The sequence below is a fragment of the Myzus persicae genome, unplaced genomic scaffold, assembly GCF_001856785.1.
Source record: "Myzus persicae strain clone G006 unplaced genomic scaffold, MPER_G0061.0, whole genome shotgun sequence".
NCBI lineage: Eukaryota > Metazoa > Arthropoda > Insecta > Hemiptera > Aphididae > Myzus > Myzus persicae.
In genome coordinates, this window is record NW_019103975.1 from 134,370 (window position 1) to 156,550 (window position 22,181).

Consider the following 22,181-nt stretch of genomic DNA (forward strand, 5'->3'; position numbering starts at 1 on the left):
AATCTTGAAGCATAGCTGTTCGTGCCCGAAGTCATCACTGCGCATGAGAAAAGTATATGATCTAAGCATTCAGTACCTAATCGTCCTTATCACTACAACACATTATTGTTCCTTCCCCGTCCCGCGCGATCTATTTCATTTCTCACGCATGTGCAATAAGTACTTCGGGCATGAACAGGTCTGCTTCAAACACGGACTACGCATGATATACGCTATAGCTCTATCCAGTGTATATGATCTAAGTGTTCCTAGATCGGAATAGAACCCTCTATGCCTAGTAGTTTCATGGTTGACCATAAGCTATCTCAACGTATCTGTCAGGGACGAGCGGTAATCTTTTTTTTCGTATCTTCTGTAAAAAAGTTTCACTTCAACATTTCGGCTGAAATGCGGTTCGGGCACAATGTTTTTGGATTTTTAATGCACTACCTAGTATAATGATTACATACCTCGGTCCGTTGAATTTGCGACCCCTGCGGGCCATATTTCTCGACCTCTGGGTATGGATTGGCATTGCCGCCGGTGGTGATGGTGGACGCGACCCACGTACAGGTTCAATGCCATCAGAGAAGCTCCAATCCGAATCACTGGTATAACTTGTATCTTCGGATAAACTGGAAAAACTAAAACTTTGGTCGTCGCCCTCGCCGTCTGTTGAATTATTCATTTTGTCTGACATTTTGTATAAGGAGTTGCACGTGGTCACTCTATTACAATGATACAACAAGTTGTCAGTAGCACTGTCGCGCACACACACACGCACACGACTATCTGGGTATCCCAGAAACGCCATCATTGTTGTGGCGGTGGCGGGGGGGAGAGTTGTCGTTTTTGCGTTTATAGTAGGGAGAAAATGTGGTAGCTGATAACCACGCGCCTAGTGGTGAATTTTTATTAAAATTGTGAAACAAAGCGCGCGCAATTTGAATTATTAATCATAATGCATATAATATTTACATTTCATTCCAATAAGCAATACAAATAATAATTTTGACCATGAGAAATTTCCTTCCGCCATTGCTCTTCAAATGTCAGATTTCAAATTTTTCAATGCAACCTCGTCGACCAAACAGAGTCTTCCCGTCTGCACTTCTTCAGTTCCGTTCAAATAGTGAGAGCTGTTGGGTACTCACCTCTATTGTAAAACTCGCGCACTGTCCTGCATAGTGTATCTGCGTTAGAATCGTTTAATTCAGTCAACGGTTTTATACGTTTATAAGTTTTACAGGGAGACTTGAACGAAGCAACTTGTTGATCTGCATCTATACTATCTTTTCCCTCTTTGCATATGCGCATCACAGTTTTTTCTTATAAATCACAACCTTTCTTTAGCTGTTACCATGAGGGACTGAGCAAACATAGATGGAACAAATTCATCTTGTTTAGATAGGTCTTTTATAAATTTGTAAACCGAGAAAATTATTTTTTTTAATCTGGCTCCAAATATCACTACTACTGCCAGCCATTATATAATTTTAAAACAGAAACTTTAACTAAAAATGTTAATAAATAATAATACAATGGTTAATCTCAGTTTTTGAAGTCTGATGTAATATATCACGGGTCATAATCGTTGCCGAATTATGTATATCGGAGTAGGGAAGTAGATATTATGTGTACAATAGCACAATACACATCCCTCAAGTAATATAAATATTATAATTACTATACATCATGGGTTACAATTGGTAATTAAACCAAGAACGAAGGCAAAAATAAAAAAAAAAAAGGAATTCAAGATAATCTCGAAGGCACTTTACACTGCGATAAATGAATGAAATTATTTTTGTTCCTGCCGTTTGTGCAGTGGGATATAGTCGTGATTATAAAGAGCTGGTTTAATAGATATTGCAACTGCATATGACTTCTATTATGAATCATAATGAAAAATTACAATTTAAAAATTATAATCAATTTTACTACATTATGGATATTCAACTGTAAATTAAAAATTTGTCATCAATTATTTTTTGATATTTTGTTATAATTCAAAAACGAATTACCGTCAGTACTTGGATTTTTCACTAAAATAATTTTATACAATATGCACATTACATCTTTGCATTCTTAATGAATGATTAAATTTCGACTATTTTAGAGCAATTTAAAGACATTTTCAATTTTTTTTTTAGTTCTGTTTCTGTCAATGTCAAGACAATTTTTTTACTTTTTGGAGAAAAAGTTTAAAAAATGTAATACAAGGTTCCTCGTGGGCTGTTATCTCAGAAATGATTTCGACCTACTGCATGTATTTAATAGTAAAAAAAAAATATAGGATATAGAAATAAATAATAATTATAGAATATTTTCATAAAATATACTTAGTGGGTATCAATAATATAAGCTGACAGTCCTTCTATGTCAAGAATCATTTTTCGTATACAATAATTTTATATTATTGAATTCAAATTTGATAATATCCAAAATCCATTACAGTGACCCACTTGATATTTAATTATGTACAGCAGCTCTGATAGCCACATTCCCACCTTTTTTCTACTTTATTCTACAAAATGTTGAAATGCATCAGTCTAGCAATTAAGTACAATTAGTTCATTTTGATTGCAGTAGAAAATAAACAAGTGTGATATAATTATTATTTAGCACACCGTTAAATAAAATAATTGATTGCAACTTTTGATGGTACTACTCTACAGTCTACAAATATCATGTGTATAAACTGAAAAAGCTTGAAAATGTCGATAAAATTAATATATTTGTCTTGTTAATATATTTACCAACACAAAGCTTTCACCTTTAATTTTCTTACACTATATTTCCGAAAGTTTCGTGAATTGGTGTTAATATTGTCAACAATTTGGATAAACTTGAAGATCGAGCATTATCAATATTTATTATTTATATTTATTAATAAAACATCTCCAGAAGATTTATTTTCAATAGTATCATAGCAAAATTGTTGGTAATGGTCTAGCAAACATGTTGTCATCTGCTTTTCGTTTTCAATTATGACTATATTTTTATCTAGTTAAAATATTTTTTGATAATGATTAATACTTCAATAATTACAGAATTGAGAATTTCAATTCAGGCTGTACAGTATACAGTATCGTTTTTTTTTAAATCTTATGGAAAATAAATTTATGACTGCCAAATACCAATCAATTTAAATGTTTTTCTAACTTTTCATTGAGTTGTATAATTCACTATTCTTATTACGTTCATTTAAATTAAAAATATCACGAACCACATTTATGGAACATTACGTGAATATGGACATTATTCACATTTTAGAGATTGGAAAACAAAAATTGTAATAAACATTTTGTATAATATTATGTTAATTTCTGAAACATTGAATACCTTCCTATTTCTTAATGTAAGTGTAAAAGGTTAATATTTGTTTGCATACTATTTATAATATTTTCTAAAGCAGTTGATGTTATTATTTTATAACTTATGTATTTTAGTATGAACCTTCACAAATATTTAAAAATATATTTTATTAATATATAATATGTCGTTCATAAACACACGTTCATATTTAATGAACAATACACACACGTCACTCATTTTATTCAAATTAAAGGCCCGTTCCAAAACCGGAAAGCTCCATTTTTCGTCAAAATAGGGTTTAATTGAATTTTATAAAGCAAAAAATTAGTTTATCCCTACAAGAAGAAGACAAATCCGACCACCCGTATCGGAAATATAACGTAGCTGGGAGCTGTCTGTTTTTCTTTCTTTGAAAAACCAGATAGCTCCAAAGTTTTGAAAAACGGAATTTGCACGGATCTATCCATTTTTAGTTAAGAAAAATTTGATGAGGATTTGTTTTCCATCCTATTATCCCCCCACTATGGATGTATTTTTTAAAATAAAGGTGTCGCTGTGTTGGGTTTAAAATTTTAAATAGAATCTCTCGACCTGAGATATTAATACTATTATGGTTTTATTTATATAAAATAATTGTTTAAAAATTAGTGTTCTTTTTTTTGTCACCGATCACTCGAATTGTTACCTACTTATAGGCAAGGTTGAGCATTAGCGAGTTAATACGTTAAAAATTTAGTTTATTTTAACTTATTAACTTGACTTCCTAGTCCGCTGTTATAAATAACATAAATTTAACTTAACCCATTTATATCTACGTCAACTTAAAACCAACTTATATAATTATTTTTAGTATTCCTAATTAAGTAAGTTTTGAATTTTCAAAAAAATATTATTTATATAATTTATAATGCCGTAGAATACAGAACATTTTATTAGAAAAAAAGGTATATATAAGTATATTGACCGAAAATTTCGTATATATTTTTATTAACAAAAGCTATTATGTCGTATTTATAAGGAAATAATTAATAATAATACAGGGGTAATTATGTAGGTAACTAACGACTAACATAAATCGCCCATATAAAAACGTCAATAGATACGAGTCCGTGAAGCCATGATTTATAGGGTACCTACTTAATAGGTACTCATTAGCTTTTACTTATTATTTTTTAATATATTTTGCATAATAATTTTATTACAAAAATACCTACCTATACTGGTATATTATACACTTCTCATTTATACATTCTTAGTTCATTGTTCATACAGTTTTCACTTTTCATTCCTCTTCGGCTAGCTCAATCGCTCATAAGTCATTACACTGCTGCAGCTTTAACTATTATCTAAAGAATCACTTACTCTGAATCAGAATGTCATAATAGGTAGTGACTTCAATAATGATTTTTTTAGTATTGAGGAAAATCATGTTTTGGATTCAAATACTGATTATCCTTCTTGTTGACAATTATTTGTCTAACATGAATATATTAAATCTCCTTCAGAAGTATAAAATTCCCCTAAAGAAATATATATTTAGTATAATAAGTACTGCCGTCTATTCATCTGCACAGTTTGAGTAGCTTTTTAGTGCTGGAAGACAGTTACTGAACAAGCGAAAAGGATCAATGGCAGATCAACATTTTGATATGACATTGGTATTAAAATTGAATAGATATTTTGAATAAAAATATTATAATTTTTTATAATTTTTAAATGTATGAGTAATCCACATTTTTTAATTATTAGTGTTAGTGTGTTACAATAAAGTACCTGAGCACATCCACACAATTTAAATTTAAATGAACCCAGAGTGAAATATAAATAGAGTTCTAATATGATACAGCCTCATAGGTTTTAAGTTGCATACATAATATTATAATAACTATATATGCATATGTATGCATTGTAATATTGTATGAAGTGAACATAATCGTGATGTACATAATGACTTTACATTTTTAATTACTAACTTATAATGTATACAAATAAGCAACAATATTTTTTTTATATATAATGATGAATTAAACATTTTTAAATGAAAAGTTTTACAATGTTTATAGAAATGATTGTTTTTATATGTAGAATATTAACGTACTAAATGTTTATCTGTTGTTTTTATTTTATAGGGTGCTCGAGCACTGCAGCACCCTAGTTGTCGGTGCCCATGCATCCAAACCAAAAAAATGTATGTCATTTACACTACATATTAAGTCATACCAAATATTTACATAAATGTACTGAGTTTTAAAGTTCCACTAGTCGGTTTGACTTACAAAATATAAACATTTGATATTTGAACATTGAAATGAGAAAAAACTGTAAATGAGTTTGAGAAAGATTTTTTAAAAACTCTTAAACAATGCTATTTTTGGTGAAATCATGTATTGTATATTTGTATGTGAAAAAAAATAAGATGGAACTAGCTTCATGTCCAAAATGATAACAAAAAGATATCAACAAGCATACATTAAAACCATTGAGGTACATACAGCAATAATGTAGCTACAATTTTGGTGGAAAGTAAAATTATTAAGTTTTGCAAGCCAATATAATATATTGGTAATTGTAACATATAAAACACATAACATTATATTTATACCTAATATTATTAATTTTTATTAATTATAAACTTATTTTTTAATTTTTTTTTTACTGAACCAAGGCAACTATGGCAGTTAGATGTTTTGTAGAGGGTTAGGTTGGTTGGAACACATATGCATGCAAAGATTTTGTTGCTAAAATCCTGGGTGGTCACTCATCCGGGAGCTAGCAACGACAGCCGGTGCGTGCACCCAGAATGTTTCCACAGATTGAGCACACGACCGTGCTTCACCAAGCCACTAAACTTATTTTTTATTATTTCATTTTACAGATTCTGCGGTACTTTGCACAAATAAATTATAGGTGTATGCATTTCATTATGATACTATGAACTAGTATAAAGATACGTTTTAGTCATAAAGTTAACCTCATATACACAGATAAAGGTACATTTTTATAATTATTATTGACTTTTTTCGTATACATACATAATACCTTGTTTTTTTTATGGCATATGTGACACCATGACAAAAATTTGTAGTAAAGTAAAAATATACTTTTATGAAGAAAATACGTATAAAATAAATTAATAAGTAGAAATCATGTAAAAATATATTTTTATGATAAAGTTTATTTTAATTATTATTAGACATTTTTTTTTTTAATGACATTTACAATCTGTAAGTAAAACATGTAGTTTTTCATGAAAAACACCCATTAATGATACTTTCATCAGGAAGAATTATTGAAATTAACTATTATGAATCTAATATTTAAGCTAATAATTTTAGTCTTTTAATCCTCAATTAAATAAGCATATCGTTTTAGTTGTTCTCTGGGGATTGACAGACATTTTACCACAAATATAGACCAAGTATTCTTTTCAGCAAAATTCATTCTCGCATAATAATAAACTATGTCCTTCATTATTGCAGTAGCCACCATATTCATTTTTTCAATGCTGAGGTCTGAAACAATACATTTTTTTTTCATTATTTAAAATAATATTTATTATTTATTCATTTATTTTTAGCTATCAAACAATATTTGAAATTTCCTTTTCAAAATTCAGGCAAATCCATGTTTAGAATTTTTGAAATTAGTTTCAAAGTTACAGTCAAACTATAGGTTAGGTAATAGGTACCCAATATGTTAGTCTAGGTTTGCAGTCAGCCAATTGACTCTTTTCCCAGGTGTTAACATTAAATAACACACCAAAAAGCTGGGGTCAAGCACATAACCGAGATCAGTTAAAATTAAAAAAATTACAGTAAAAAGTTGAAAAGTTTTGAAGATACATCAGCAAATAGGAGGTAGGTTTAGTTTCAAGTGTTCGCATAGATGTAAGTATATGGTATGCGGTAACTGGTATAAAATATAACATTTTATTCTCTATTATATGAAATATACTATGGTAAAATTGTAGTATAATATACTATTATATAAGCATGAAATATTTAAATATAATAACCTAGTCTAATCTATAGGTACTGTGAAACGGGTTTACTTGAGGCACTTTCAAATTGTAATTTAAATCACATAAAAACTACTAAGAGGACTCTAAAAAACCATTTGTTGTCTCTGTTTTATAAGTGAGTAAAGTAGAAAATTTACTCTCGGCATACTATGTTTTACTCAGCTTAAAAATTAGAGTGAATGATTCATGGTCATATTATGAAACTCAATGGTAAGAACATTATACTTGTTGGTGGTTTTTTTTTATGATGGTCACAAATTTGTAAGACAGAAATTACAAATGGTTGTGTAGCGTCATCTAACAAAAAATCTGTTTCTTACTTTTTTTTAAGAAAATTATGATATTACAATTTTACTTCAATTGTTTTATATAATAGTTATTAAAATTCAAACATTTCTTTATAGCCTAAGTAATAATTTTTACCATTATTCTCTACGCCTACAGTTTATGTTGTAAACTACATACAGTGTTAAAATTTTATAATATATATTGTACATTCATACAGACTTAATAACATGATATTGCAAGCAGACGTTACACATAAGAAACTTACAACTATGGTAGTTCCTGATTCTACTTTCTGTAGTACCTTCTTCAGCAGAAAGAATTATACGTCCAACACTTGTTGAACGACCAAGAGGGTCATAGCGTATATGACTAAAAATAAAAGTAGATGTAAGTATAAAAGAGTTAGTTAACAAGAGTATTGAAGATTTTCCAATTTACATGTATAGCATTACGCTTTGTAGCCAGCTTATCTGTCCGTTTATTTTTCTATTTTTTTCTAGGTGACGTTTGATGAACCTAGCGAAATCTTTTTCATTAAATTGTTCCATGGTATTCTACAATAAAACAAAAATTGAACGGTTATAATATTTTTTTTATGAATATGAACATCAAATATAACTATTAACACTGTGCATTTGCATTACACATTTAAACTGTTACTGCTATTTCTTACCATCAAGATAACCTCAAGTCTGGCGACAGATGACTGACACTATGAGTTTCTTCTTTATGCTAAATACAGTAAATACTTATATTTGCCTTTGTCTTGTGAAATTTCAAAAATTTTACTTTAAATACAGAGGTGAGTAATGTAGTACTAAGATAGGAAGCTGATGCAATGATGTTCATGTGTTACTTGTTGTATTCGACGTGGCAACAAGTCATTCGGATGTGTCCTCATGGCTCATGGGACGGGTATAGATTTCCCGATTTTGATAACAACTGATAACAGCGAATCTGATAAGAAAAAAAATCAATGGCTCATGCCAACCTACAGAAGTTAGAAATAATCCCAATTCCCGCGTAGCTCATAAGCGATTAAATCAAAAATAAAATAATCGGTTTCATACAAAATAGCGATTTTTCGAAAAATGTATAGTGAGAAATTTTGTCTTCTATAAAATAAACCCCTGTTTAGTTAGCTTTTAATTGGCATAGTACTGAAGTTATTTTTTTATCATTTAGTTATTTTTTATTCATTGATTATTATGTAACGTATTAAATAATATGTTATTATAATTTTAATGCTTATTGCTTAGCAATATAATTTATTTTTCTTAGCATTTCAGCATACAAATTTAAAATATGTACTCACGATTTCTAGTGTTGTGTGCGTAATCTCAAAGGCTCCAAAAGCCGTAAGCTTTAGAGACAAATCAACAAGTACCAAATTGAACTATAGAATTATGTTTATTCAGCAGAAAATATAGTAATAGTACAATAGCGTGTGCGCGTGTGACGAGAAGTTGCTCAGGTCTCCGTGGCTATGATACATCTGCCCAGGCTGTCCCACGGGCTCCCTTATAAATGGTGGCGGCTCCTTTGATGTAGCGGCACGTGCAGTTTGTATGTGTTCGTGTTTTCGGTTGTTGTTGCCAATTCTTAGATTAGCGATTAGCGATTCTTAGAATTGCGAATCGTGTCCACGATTTCTAGTCATGTACCTGTCCAGTGTTTTATTACATGGATAGGTGCAGATAGTACATATTCATCATTATAATATTTAATTAATATTTTAATTACATATACGGAGTTCAAGACCGTAATAACATTAAGGTCAATATATTCTATATTAATTATAGCGAATAGGGTGCCTAGAGCGTCAAGGCCCGCAACACTAGTATTATTATTTTATTTTTTTGAGACTAGCGAAGGTGTTATTTTTGCAAACCTGGATGCAATTAGAAGATTTGGAGAAGAGTTGGCCGGAGTTACAACAGTTGGAATTGATGGAACATTCAAAACTGTTCCTGCTGCTCCAGCAGACTTGAAAAGTTTTCTGACTTTTCAAGTAGTGTTTAAAAGTGTGTCGTTCCCGATGGTATATGTCCTTCTAAGAAGTCGGACAGAAGAGACATACGTTACATTGTTTAACATTGTTCGTCAAATCTTACCTCTGAACTATAATTTGATTCGATTAGTTACAGATTTTGAAAAAGGACTCGTGAATGCAGTTCAACAAGCATTTCCAGAAAGCAGATTGTGATGTTGCTGGTTCCATTACACTCAATCGAGTACGATATTGTCATCGTAAATCAAATGGTGTTTTAGATTTAGTCAAGAGAAATCCTGAAGCCACTCGCATATTCAGAATGGTTCTTGCACTGCCTCATCTGCCTGCTGTTAGAGGTCATCTTTTATGTCCTCAATTTTGTATGTATGATGTTTTCAGGGCCATCATGCAGTATGTTCAACAATTTCCTGAAGTCGAACAGGGTATGAGAAATTTTTTAATTGGATATATTGATCATTATTGGTTTTTTCAGATTGGTCCTGAGTTTATTAGTGTTTTTGGAGAAGACTATCGTACTAACAACTACTTAGAATCATTTCATTCGACATTACTAGTGCAAATGGGACGTCATCCTAATATTAGGGATTTTCTCCGTGAGTCAGAGAAAGTCTGATGTGTTCTTTGTGTTGCATCTTTGTCCTCAATGTTTGTAATTATATGTGTTATGATTTATATGTTCAACAGTGTGTTAGGGATGAGTAAGTAAATTTATGTGTATTTTAATTTTAGTTACTAACAAATAACAATAATTGTTGCTTTTCTTATAGTCTAAGTGATATGTGTTTTATTCTTGACAACATGTTTATAATGCATGCCTCTGTATACTATTGTAGGAAGTTGCTTGATTTTATCTGTAATGCTAATACCAGCATCACCAGTTTTTTAATGATTTGCTTGTGTCTCAGCTTATTTTAATAACTAACATTTTTTTGCATTACACTGTAGTTATTTTAAAATTAGATTTGTAATAAATTAATAATCATGTGTCCATGCAATTCAGAGTGCAATTACAAATTTATTTTATAAAAGCTAACTATTTTTCATTGTATTTCAACCACTAAAATGTTGTAATCCGAGACATTTCATTGATACACTTCCTCAAGGCAAATCTGGGACATATCACCCTAACCTCTGAACCCTAGCCTATTAACTAGTATAAACTATCTTTGATTATTTTGCCCTGGGTGCAACATCTAGTTGATTTAATATGTTGCTTGATGTATATCATTAATTTTCTATTATATATCCATTAGTAATCATTTCATGTTAATTTTAGGGAAATTAACTTACATTGAAAACCAGTTTTCAGTTGAGTTTAATCAAATGCGGAACAATCTCATGGTAAATGGTTAATATACTTAATTTGTTTTAATTAATTTATAATATAATGAAAATTATTAATTTTATTAGGTTAGAGATGGCATATCTAGATCGGAACGAGTTATTGCAACTCATCTAATCGCACTAAATGTTCAGCGCCTTAATGAACAACAGGACCTCTTGATGTTTTTGAGGACTACTGGTCACCATAATGATGGATATGTTCAAAGGGAAATTGGACCATATGCGCAGCCATGAATGAAGCCATTACACTATAATTGCATCAATGTTAATGTATTATATTTAGGTTATAATTATTCATTATTTAATTTAAATTGTTTAAAATGAGTCATATTTGTAATTGTTAAATAAATGATGCAGGTATTGTATTTTTCTTAAAATATTACCACAGTGGTATTATGTATCATGTAGTAATTATTTATTTATTTTGTTTTATGTTAAATTGTATTTTGTTTTAAAAATTTAAAAATTGTTATATTCAACTAATTTCTTAATTGTATCTAGTGACATGTATTATATTTACCTTGTACCACCCAGGATGATATTATATATTAAGTACCTGTTTAGTTTTTTTTATTGTTTTGTATTAAATCATATTTTGTCTTAAATATTCTTAAATTGTTACATATTTTAACTAGTTATTATATTGTGACACAAGTATATTACTCACCTTCTATTGTTACCTAGGTGGTAACTAAAAACATTTAAAAAATCCATTAAGTAATAAATTTGTATTGTTTTCCAGTATAGCTAATTATTCTATCATTACTTATTGGTGTTCAATTACTGTTTTGTGTTTTAAAACTTTTTGAAATAAACTAATTTTGCTAAAATAGGTTTGATTCAGTATTCTATTAAATTTAAAAATGTGTTTATTATAAAGTGAACAGATCCCAATTAATTAATTTATCCATTTATTTTGGAGAATAAATTAATAGTACTGAATTTATGGATGAAATGTGAAGTTTCACTAGTCCTTAACTGGACTGGTTACCCCATGTTTTGTCAGGTATGAATCTACATTGAGTACTTAATTATCTTAAAATCAATATTGTGATTAAATATTCTATTAAAAAATGGTAACAAAAGGACGGACAGACAACAAGAATTAAAGGTGATCTAAACTTATGTTTAGTAAACTAAAACTATATAGGTACCTAATCTATTATATAAGCAATGTTATAGTTATATGATAAAATAATCTATTTACAGATTATTTTTTTAAGTATGCTCACTCTATTTGTATGTTTAAATTATGCATATACTCAAATTCTGATTTTTAGAATTTTTAAAAACACTTAAAGAACATATTTCGAAAACTTGAAATTACTACCACTTAAAAATGATCCTGCAACAATACAAACTTCTGTTTTTCAAATAGGAACCACCTTATTCACTATTAATTATTTAGCAGACTTTTTTGTTGTGAATTTTGATTAAAATTTAAATTAATTTAATTTGTAATTTTTGAATGACACAACTTTGACTTTTGAGTACTATATCTATGGTAATGGAGAATGAGTTATGTAACTAGGGGGATTAGATGATTTGAATTGGTCAATGTATAACAAATACTACATTTCTACATCTAATTAAGTAATGTTACATACTTTTACTTTTATATTTTTGTAAAGCCATATTTAAGGATTATTGTCGGTAGTAGTTAGTACAACGATTTTAATAACTCAAAAACTACTGATAAGAATTTTGAACTAAATATTATGTACAAACTTTTAAACAAATCGCCCTAACATGTTTGTAAATAATTTTAACATCCATATTTTGATTAGTAATTCTGCTTTTTTTTTTAGTTTATATCTTAATAATTTAATCAATAAACATTTTGTACTTTAACAACAACCATTATGTATAATATACATTTTTATGTTCCACATTGACCATTGTAATTTACTTCATAATAAATAAATAAATAAATAAATAAGATCATAGGCAAAGAATGTAAAATTTAAAAAAATAATTTTATTTTAATGTAATATATTTTATACATCTAATTGATTGTTACCATTAAAGAGCACAATTCAAGCTTTATGCCCGTGTGTATTTGTGGAATTTAAAGAGAAAACATGGCTTTCAGTCCATTTTCTCACGAGGATGCTCTAAAATGTCCGAGTGTAATTCACTTGAATCATATTATACCAATTAAATCTATATAATATTAGAATATTAGATAGATTTATGTATTGAACTCAATAAGTTTGACTCATAATGTTTTAATTTATATGACGTTTTGCTAGTCATAAAATATATAGCAATTAATAAACACATAGCATATATATGGAAAAATTAAATAAATTGTAAAAAAAACATATCAACCTACTTAATTTTATATTATACCTAATAATATTGTTTTATCATAATTAATTTAAAATACCTTTGAATATTAAATAAGTTTATTATTGCACCATTTAAGTTTAAGTTACAACTTACAATGATAGAAGATATAAAAACATAACAGCAAAATTGATATTTATAATATTAGGTACCACAAATTCAACACTTAAATAAATAATCATACTAAAAATCATTACTATCTAAAATGAAAAAAAAATGTGATAGTTATATTATCACATACAAAATTATTAATAATATTAATTATTATATGAGTATTATCATACAACATTCATAAAAAAAATAAACATACAATATTTGAATTGAATTTTAATAATTGAATTATCTGCCTAGCCAGTGGAGTTAATCTGCTTAGGGTTACTTTATATTAGGTACATAAATAATTTGTGAATTCAATATTTTTTAATACATGAAAAGTTAAATTTAATACTTCTTATTTAAATTAGAAATAATCATGAATAGTTCAATTGCAACAATACGTACCAATATTTTGCTAAAACATCGAATTTGCGTAAAAATTATAAAACAATAAAAATAAGATAGTTTATTAACTGTTAAATTTGTCAGTGGCTGAAAATAAAATAAAATATTAAAATGCAGGTAACCATGGAGATATATAATTGAGTATAATATTTTTGAAATTCCAAATAGGTTTTTTTACCTATAGGTTAATATACCTATTACATACAATTATTGTAAATTTTGCAATACTACGTCTACGAAAATTACTGCAATCGTGGAAAACGCAAATTCAATGATGATGGTGACGAAAAGAAAAATCTCGGCAATCTCGAAAGTAAGTAGTATCGTACGACGTACACGTCAATGTTTTCGTTGTTCTGTAATTAATTGTTAACACCTCAGGTGGGCCGATTTATGCATTTTACTTCCCGGGGCAACATATCTTGCCTCTTTCTCTAAAAAGTTATTATCTAACTAAAATGTAAGGCACGGTATTTAGGTATTTTAAACTTAAAATTTTTTTTTTAAGTCCTGTAGTTTTTTTACTATAACTTCCGAAAAAATTCTTAAACAATCATTATAGTAATAAAGGTGGAGTATGCAATTGCACACTTAATTTTTGAAAAAAATAGCTTCGGAACTAAACTACATTTGTTTCAATACTTCATACATTTATCAATATTAGTAATCAACTCTTAATTCTTAAATAGTTCATAAAAAAATTTAAGTAAAATAAAAATGAACACAAAGAATTCTTTATAATCATTTTATGTTTTTTTTTATTGAAAACAACATTTTATCATGCTTAATTAATAATTTTTGAACTAATTGAGTAGTTACGTGAGTTATGGTACCTACATATGTATATAGAAGTTTTGAACCTATAGTAGCTCGTCTCATCTCCACCTACAGGTACAAATAAACTAAGTTTAATTAAACATAATTTATACTTATTATACATTAAATTATTGTAAAACGCAAATAATAAAACATTTTTTTTTTATGAAAAATATTTGTTTGTTAAATATTCATGATATATATTGACGGAATTATTAATGTTGTCACAACATTGCTTTTTAAATGTGCATTGTAATAGCACATTCTCAAATACCTATAGTAACATAGGCCATACATTTAGGCATAATATAATGCATACAAATGCAGTGAAATGCGTAATTAGGTAAATTACAGATATTTGCATAGAGTTAAAATATTATGATAGTCGATATTTGTTATAAGCTTGAATCTGCGTAAAATAATAATAATTGAATAATAAAAATACTAATAAAAGATTGTCGCTGGCTGAAAATAAAATATAACAATCAAACGCGGCAACCGCGGATACTCCCTGGTATGTCGATGTCAACGTTGGATAATAAACAAGTATAATTATTTAGTTCAGCTAAAAAAACAGTATACCTTAAATATATCAGAATATCCATTCGAATATGTTACATTAATAATTGCTGAAAAATATTTTTATTTTTGCAAATTCTAGTCGTTACTTACGTAAAGGTATATGTTCCAAAATAGACTACAATCGGCAACGATCAGATGATGGAGATTTTCAGATTGATGGCCATATCAGAAAACTGTCGAATACCCATTATATCATAGGTAAGTACCTACGACCAAAGATATAATAACGAATTATTCAGTAATATACGATTGAGTAGAGTAAGGTTTAGAATGACATTTTAAGTAAAACGATTGAGAACTTTTTTTTGCATAAATTGTACTCATTTATTTAAAAGCTTATTTTATAATATGAACATTTTTTTCTAAATTGTAGCGTAACTGTTAGCCGAGAATCGTAAACACATCAAATTGTACATGTTTATATATATATAATATATTTACGAGGATTTATTATTTAAATTTTAAATTTTTAAATTTAATGAATTAATGTATTGTTATTACTGTCTGCGATATTAAATAAATTAAGATTATTATTATAAATATATAGATAAAGTGGATACCTATAAGTACCAACGTTACTGAAAATAAAAGTGTATTAAATAACAGTTAAAAGTTAAATTGACGGAAGCTTAAAAGTAATTAGTTTAGTTAAAAAAGTGTATATTAAATTAACTTTTAAACTCGCTTAATTAAATAATTAACTATACTTAATTATACTTTAAACTCCCCCACCTTGCGTACAATAGTATAGAAATGTATTAATTATCAAACATTATATATGCTATACTTTATTATAACAATGATAAGGATAGCTTTGAATTGAATAGGTAAATATCATAATTAATAGTTAATAGATTTTTGTAAAAAAAATATTATTGTAAATAACATACTACTAACTATAGCAGTTTAACAAGATCTCCCCCGACGGGATCCACCTTGAAGTGGTGGGGGAGCTTGCGGGCCTTTAATTAGGTCTTACCAAGAGATCCCAACCCGGCTGTGACCTTAATTGGTTGGAGCCGGAGTTTCAAGAGCCGCCCTCGCCTTAATTGGCTGGGGTCGGCAGGTTGGAGGTAGCCTGCTAGCACCAGCAAAGCCCTAGTGGAAGGAAAACCACGATAAAAAATTCTGAGCCGGCCCTTTCTCTGAATAGGTGATAGGAGAGAGGGCCGGTAAGGTCGGAGGCAGCCTGCTCGCACTGAGCGAATGCCCTAAGGGAAGGACAACCCTGAAAAAAAACCCCTCAACCCCCAACTCGTAAAGGGGGAGTACTTGGCACAGAGGTCAGTATGTGTCCACGTGGAACCTGTGGGGACCTGGCACCCCCCACAGTATGTGCCTTCACTGCGGTACGCTGCACTGCCGCAGTGCGACTATTTATAACATGCCTGCTCGTGGGAACAGTATGGAGGATAAAAACCGGCTTGAGACATTGGAAAACACAAATGAATCGGACATTGGACAAATCGGAGATAACGGAAATCGGAACTACAACAATGTATTAGGTGGCGTTAGTGAGGTCAATAACACCCACCAGGGAGAGGGGTCATCTGCATCTACTGTAAGTGCATTTTTGTAACGATGTACAATATATATATGTGCGTCATTTTTTTCCTAAATGTGTAAATGTTTATTGTGTACACAAACTTATGTTTTATTTTTAAATTATGATCCATATTTATAATCCTAATCCACATACATAATATTATATTATTATTAAAATATACTGCATCTGCATGGAGTAAGAAAAATTATGTCCGGAAGTCCGAGACACTATTAATACAAATCAATTTGAATTTATTTTAGGCTCTCAACCCGGGAGTACCTGCAAACAACAAGCGGAAGAGACAAACAGCAGATGAAAATGATGGTCACACCAGTAAATTGTCACGAACCTCAAGAGAAGCACTCAACAAACGAAAACGGCCAATTGATGAAGATTATGAAGAGGATGACAGGACAAACAAAAGGTCACGAAACTCAAGACATGTCCTAGGTAAGTAATATGTAAACGAATCGATATATTATTATAATAACGAAATTAACATATATCTGCGGTATAAATGTATAATATAATATAATATACGGTCGATAGTAGTGCTAAACGTATTATAGAGTTTAACCGAACCGATGAATGGATTCATATAGTTAAAAATGTACAAAATATTCAAATATTTACAGTTAGAGATTTTAAATTTAAAACAATAATTCTCATAAACAGTTTATACTTTTACAGGTCTACAAAGTATACAAACAGAATGTTTTTTAATAATAGAAATTGTTCGAATTTGGACAAATAAATTAGATAGTTAAACCAAAAATAACGGTTTTAGTTACTTTGTTGTAACAAAAAATATTATTCTTGAGTACTAGAAACATTTAATAAGTACGTAAATGATACAATTTTAGACACACAATAACATTTTCAAATGCAATTTTTTCGCCAAAAAATTGTTTTTACCTACTGTGATAGGTACTAATGAATAACAATAAAATTAATTACATTAATCACAATAATGTCATAAATATTATATTTAGTAATATATTAGATGTATGCTGACAGACGGCGTCTTTGCTAAAAATCATTTTGTGTGTAGATACAAATGATATAATGATTTAATATCATCCATTACAACGATCACTCAAGACAACTAGACACCTTTGTATAGCAGAGCGACTATCTTGATTTAATTTAATTTTTTAATAACGTAACCCAACTATTACAACCTGGATTTGTTTGCTGGTGGTCGTTGTAGGAGGGGGGCTACAGCAGCGTATCTGGCGCATACAATTTTCGAAGTTGCGATCGTATACAGAAATAATTATGTAGTTATATTATACATGTATGTATATATAATATTATTAATCATGATTTACGCGCAATGTAGATCCGTATGACGCAGATAGTGAGCAGTCGTCCTCAGATAGTGAGATCGACGCTCAACTGTCAAATACTGCTGCAGCCGCAGAAATGCCAATCGAGGGCATGGCGCCAGTGTTGGAAGATGATGTAAGTTGTACTTTTATGTAAGACATTCGGTGATTCTATTAATTTATCTTTTCAGTTTATAATTTTGAATCGTTTTTTAAACACTCGCTATCAGTGACAACTTATTATTATAAAATATTAAAATGGTTTAGGAATAACTGTGTACTAAAGTTTAAAAGTCCTTAAAATTGGCGAAATTTGCAGCTAAAATTGTTATTGTTTGAAAAACAATAATAATATAGGAACCTACAATATAAACATGTAAAAACTTATAACAAATGTATAACAAAAAAAAATAATGATAGTAAAAATAATTAATGAGGTAATCATAATATAAATCTAATTAATAATAGTTAAATATAATGTGAGTTAATAATAATATTGGAGATATATATACCTTGGCATATGCCAATCGACGGTAGAATGTATGTTGCGCTTTTTGTTCATAGATATACGTAGAAGTATGTATAGGTACTGTCCGAAAACTTCTTCTTTATTTTTATATTCTTATCCATTTTTCTTCGGTTTAATAGATAATTATAGAGAGAGGTGTAATATAGTATAAATCGAGCGATTACTACATATACGAGCGTTCTGGTTATTTTATTTCATAATAGCGTTCAAGCCTTATGCATTAAAAGATATCAAAATATGAAATCAAAATTTTTAAAAAATATTTTTTTTTGTATATAGGTACAATAATTATAATACAGCTTAATTTATCTTTCAAAGACATAAATAAATAAATACATAAATACACAAATACATTATACACTTACACCACACTCATTATGATATTATCATAATATATATTATGAAGTAAGAAAATTTATTTCTGAAAGTTGAAGACTCTAATACCTATACTAACTGATATTATTACTTAATAAAAGTAAATCTAATTTTATGTAAGGCCTTTGATCATCACGCTGGCGAGGCTCACTGGTTTGGTAATTCACAAGATGGGACATTATCGGATTTCGAGAACGATGTATACTTGCCCAACACTGATGCAGCCGCAGAGATGCCAATCGAGTACATAGCGCCAGTGTTAGATGATGATGTAAGTTGTGTACTTTTCTATTAGACAATCTCCGTCTTACTAAAAATTTATTTTTTTAGTTAATAATTTCGAATCGTTTTTCAATCACTTACTGCGGTGTAGTATAAAATGGTTTATTACTTTATACATTACACCTAATAGCGTATTAAGTGCATTAAAAGTTGGTTCTTAGAATATGAAATAAAATTTACCAAAAACACTTTTTTCGTATATATTTACGATAATAATGCAACGTAATTAATTTTATAATAATAGGAGTATGTAAATTGTAAGGAAACTTTAAAAAAAAAACTAAAACTCAACTTTAACCTACATATTTTTTATATTACTGAATAAAAGGAAATCTAAACTTATTTAAGGCTTTTGATGACCATGCTGGTGAGGCTCACTGGTTTGGTAATCCACAAGATGGGACATTATCGGATTTCGAGAACGATGTATACTTGCCCAACACTGATGCAGCCGCAGAGATGCCTATCGAGGACATGGCACCAGAGGTCGATGATAATGTAAGTTGTACTTTTCTATTAGATACTCTGTCATTCCATTGATTTATCATTATAGTATTACACTTAATAATTTGGAGTTGTTTTTTTAAACACTGCTGCGCGGTCTTATGGTGAATTCGAAAATGAGTTATTATTATTTATTATAAGATAGAGTCAAAGTCTTAGGATAAAAATTAATTTAATGTAAGTTAAACGTTCTTAAAATATGAAATCAAAATTGTCTAAAATATTTTTTTTCGTATATAGAATAATAATTATATATATATATGTATAATATATACACGCTAATTATGCAACGTAATTTATCTTATTCTAAATACATAAATACGTAGGAGTATGCAGCATTGTACGTAAACTTTTTCTTTATTTTGATAATATTATTATCTTTTATACCGAGTACACATTATCTACACATAATATTATAATATATATTTTGACGTAAAAAAATGGTCTTTGAAAGTTGAATACACTATATTAAACCTCTTGATTATGCAAGTTTATTTGCATAAACGAATTATCCCTGATCAGTTATTGTAGTTATCTATGATTGATACAAATAAATAACACTACAATTATTAATTTTCGGGGGGGGGGGGGGGTGAACTTTCAAAACCTCCCCCCTGTATACGTGCCTGTATATATAGTATTATTGTTTAGATATACGAATACATTTTACCCTACTTTACGATATGTTATGTTTATTATTTATTTTGAAAATATAGTCTTTAAGCATATATTTCAACATTATAAAAAACAGCATTTTAACAAATAATAAATATTACGCGTATATAATAATATTATGGTAGTATTCGTGATAAACGTATGCTATGCCACTCACACAAAAAATTAATATGTTCTTTTTCTTTACCAAACTCAATATTATAATATAATATAATGTTTTAAACGTGATTTACCTGTATGTAGACTGCCAGTAATGTGCCCAATGTAATCGCCTGGAATTGCGACTCAACGATTCAAGTTTCGTTTAATTGGGATGATCTTGACGAAAGTCTAAGAAGTCTAAGAAGACAAACTGAAGATGGCAATGACATCGTGGTAGTGCACATCGACATAACAGTGCGTACCTACCCACCTACATTATTTTTGTACTTTATTAAAATGACAATAAGTGCTCGTATATTGAAAATATGGACAATCTTACATCGTATAGGTTTTCTTAGCTAGTTCATTCAAGGTTACACAGTTACCTAACTAGCCTCTTTTATGTCAAATAAAAAGCATTATTATGGTATAGATATAGACATTTTTTTAATTACCTCAACTAACTTAACTGAAGACTTACCTATCTATAAAATAAACAAATACCTTTTCTCTTTTTATTTCTTATATTTGATATTAAAAATAAAATTGTACTACAGTTATATTATATGATATATTATAAGTGTCTACAGTTGAAGGATGATTTGCTGAGTTGTCCAAGCTTATCTAAACAAATACCTTTTCTTTTTTCATTTCTTATATTTGATTTGATAAGCTTGGACAACTCAGCAAATCATGCCTCAACTGTAGACACTTATAATATATCATATATAACAACTGTAGTACAATAATACATAAATACATTAATACCGTTCTTAAAATACGTAATACCGTTTTTTCTTAATACCGTTCTGTCAACAGATACATTACACATTTGAAGAAACTGACAATGATGAAGACGACGACATTGATGAAGACGACGACATTGATGAAAACGACGACACTGATGAAAACGACGACACTGATGAAGACTACGACAATAATGGAGACGACGACGATGGAGACTGCGACACTGATGAAGACTACGACACTGATGAAGACTACGACAATGATGGAGACTACGACAATAATAGAGACGACGATGATGAAGACAACGATGACAATAGTGACACATACGACAGCAGTGGTGATAACACGGACGACAGAAATGGCACAGACGACAGCAGCTCTTCAGAATGGGTATGTATATAAAATATAAATTGTATAACTTTACGAATTTTACACTATATTTTTTGCTCATATAGAATATAATATATGTATATTATTTTTTGTCTATATCTTATATTTGATTAGATAAGCTCTGATGACTCTGGGTATCAGATTTCCATTCCAGACACTATTTCGTCCGTCAGTACACTGTCTGACCTTTTCGACGACGAAGACGATGAAGATGACACCAGCGGATATGCATCATTATAGCAGCCAAGTATTTATTTTAGTACTTACTACGTACTACTTATTACTTACTTGGTATAATTTTTTTTATGTAACTGCAATAGAATATCCATTTCATTTTTTTTCATTTTTTTTTTCATTTTCATGAAAATACCTATAAATTGTTTTGATTTTTCATGTTTATTCGTACCTATTACATCTGTTTTTAAATTGAAAATTTTTTTTTGTAATTTTAA

The 22,181-nt window shown here is 29.2% G+C and overlaps 3 protein-coding genes across 3 annotated transcripts; 2 read left to right on the plus strand and 1 right to left on the minus strand.

The window, feature by feature from the left end:
* Positions 1-6,528: 6,528 nt before the first annotated feature.
* On the minus strand, positions 6,529-8,702 carry LOC111037092. The gene is made up of 4 exons (XM_022319460.1): positions 8,280-8,702; positions 8,045-8,160; positions 7,872-7,975; positions 6,529-6,809 (listed from the first exon to the last, which is right to left on the minus strand). Exons 1-4 carry the CDS (start codon positions 8,280-8,282, stop codon positions 6,637-6,639), a joined length of 396 nt encoding a protein of 131 aa, XP_022175152.1. The 5' UTR covers positions 8,283-8,702; the 3' UTR covers positions 6,529-6,636.
* A 645-nt stretch (positions 8,703-9,347) lies between these two features.
* LOC111037091 lies at positions 9,348-11,198 on the plus strand. The gene is given in 4 exon segments (XM_022319459.1): positions 9,348-9,838; positions 9,840-10,213; positions 10,897-10,961; positions 11,031-11,198. Coding segments are annotated over 4 exon segments (801 nt in total). The 5' UTR covers positions 9,348-9,644.
* A 5,398-nt stretch (positions 11,199-16,596) lies between these two features.
* LOC111037083 (serine-aspartate repeat-containing protein F-like) lies at positions 16,597-21,969 on the plus strand. Its single transcript, XM_022319448.1, has 8 exons — positions 16,597-16,773; positions 17,019-17,208; positions 18,101-18,222; positions 19,112-19,261; positions 19,621-19,770; positions 20,695-20,847; positions 21,412-21,729; positions 21,844-21,969. Exons 1-8 carry the CDS (start codon positions 16,597-16,599, stop codon positions 21,967-21,969), a joined length of 1,386 nt encoding a protein of 461 aa, XP_022175140.1.
* Positions 21,970-22,181: the final 212 nt, after the last annotated feature.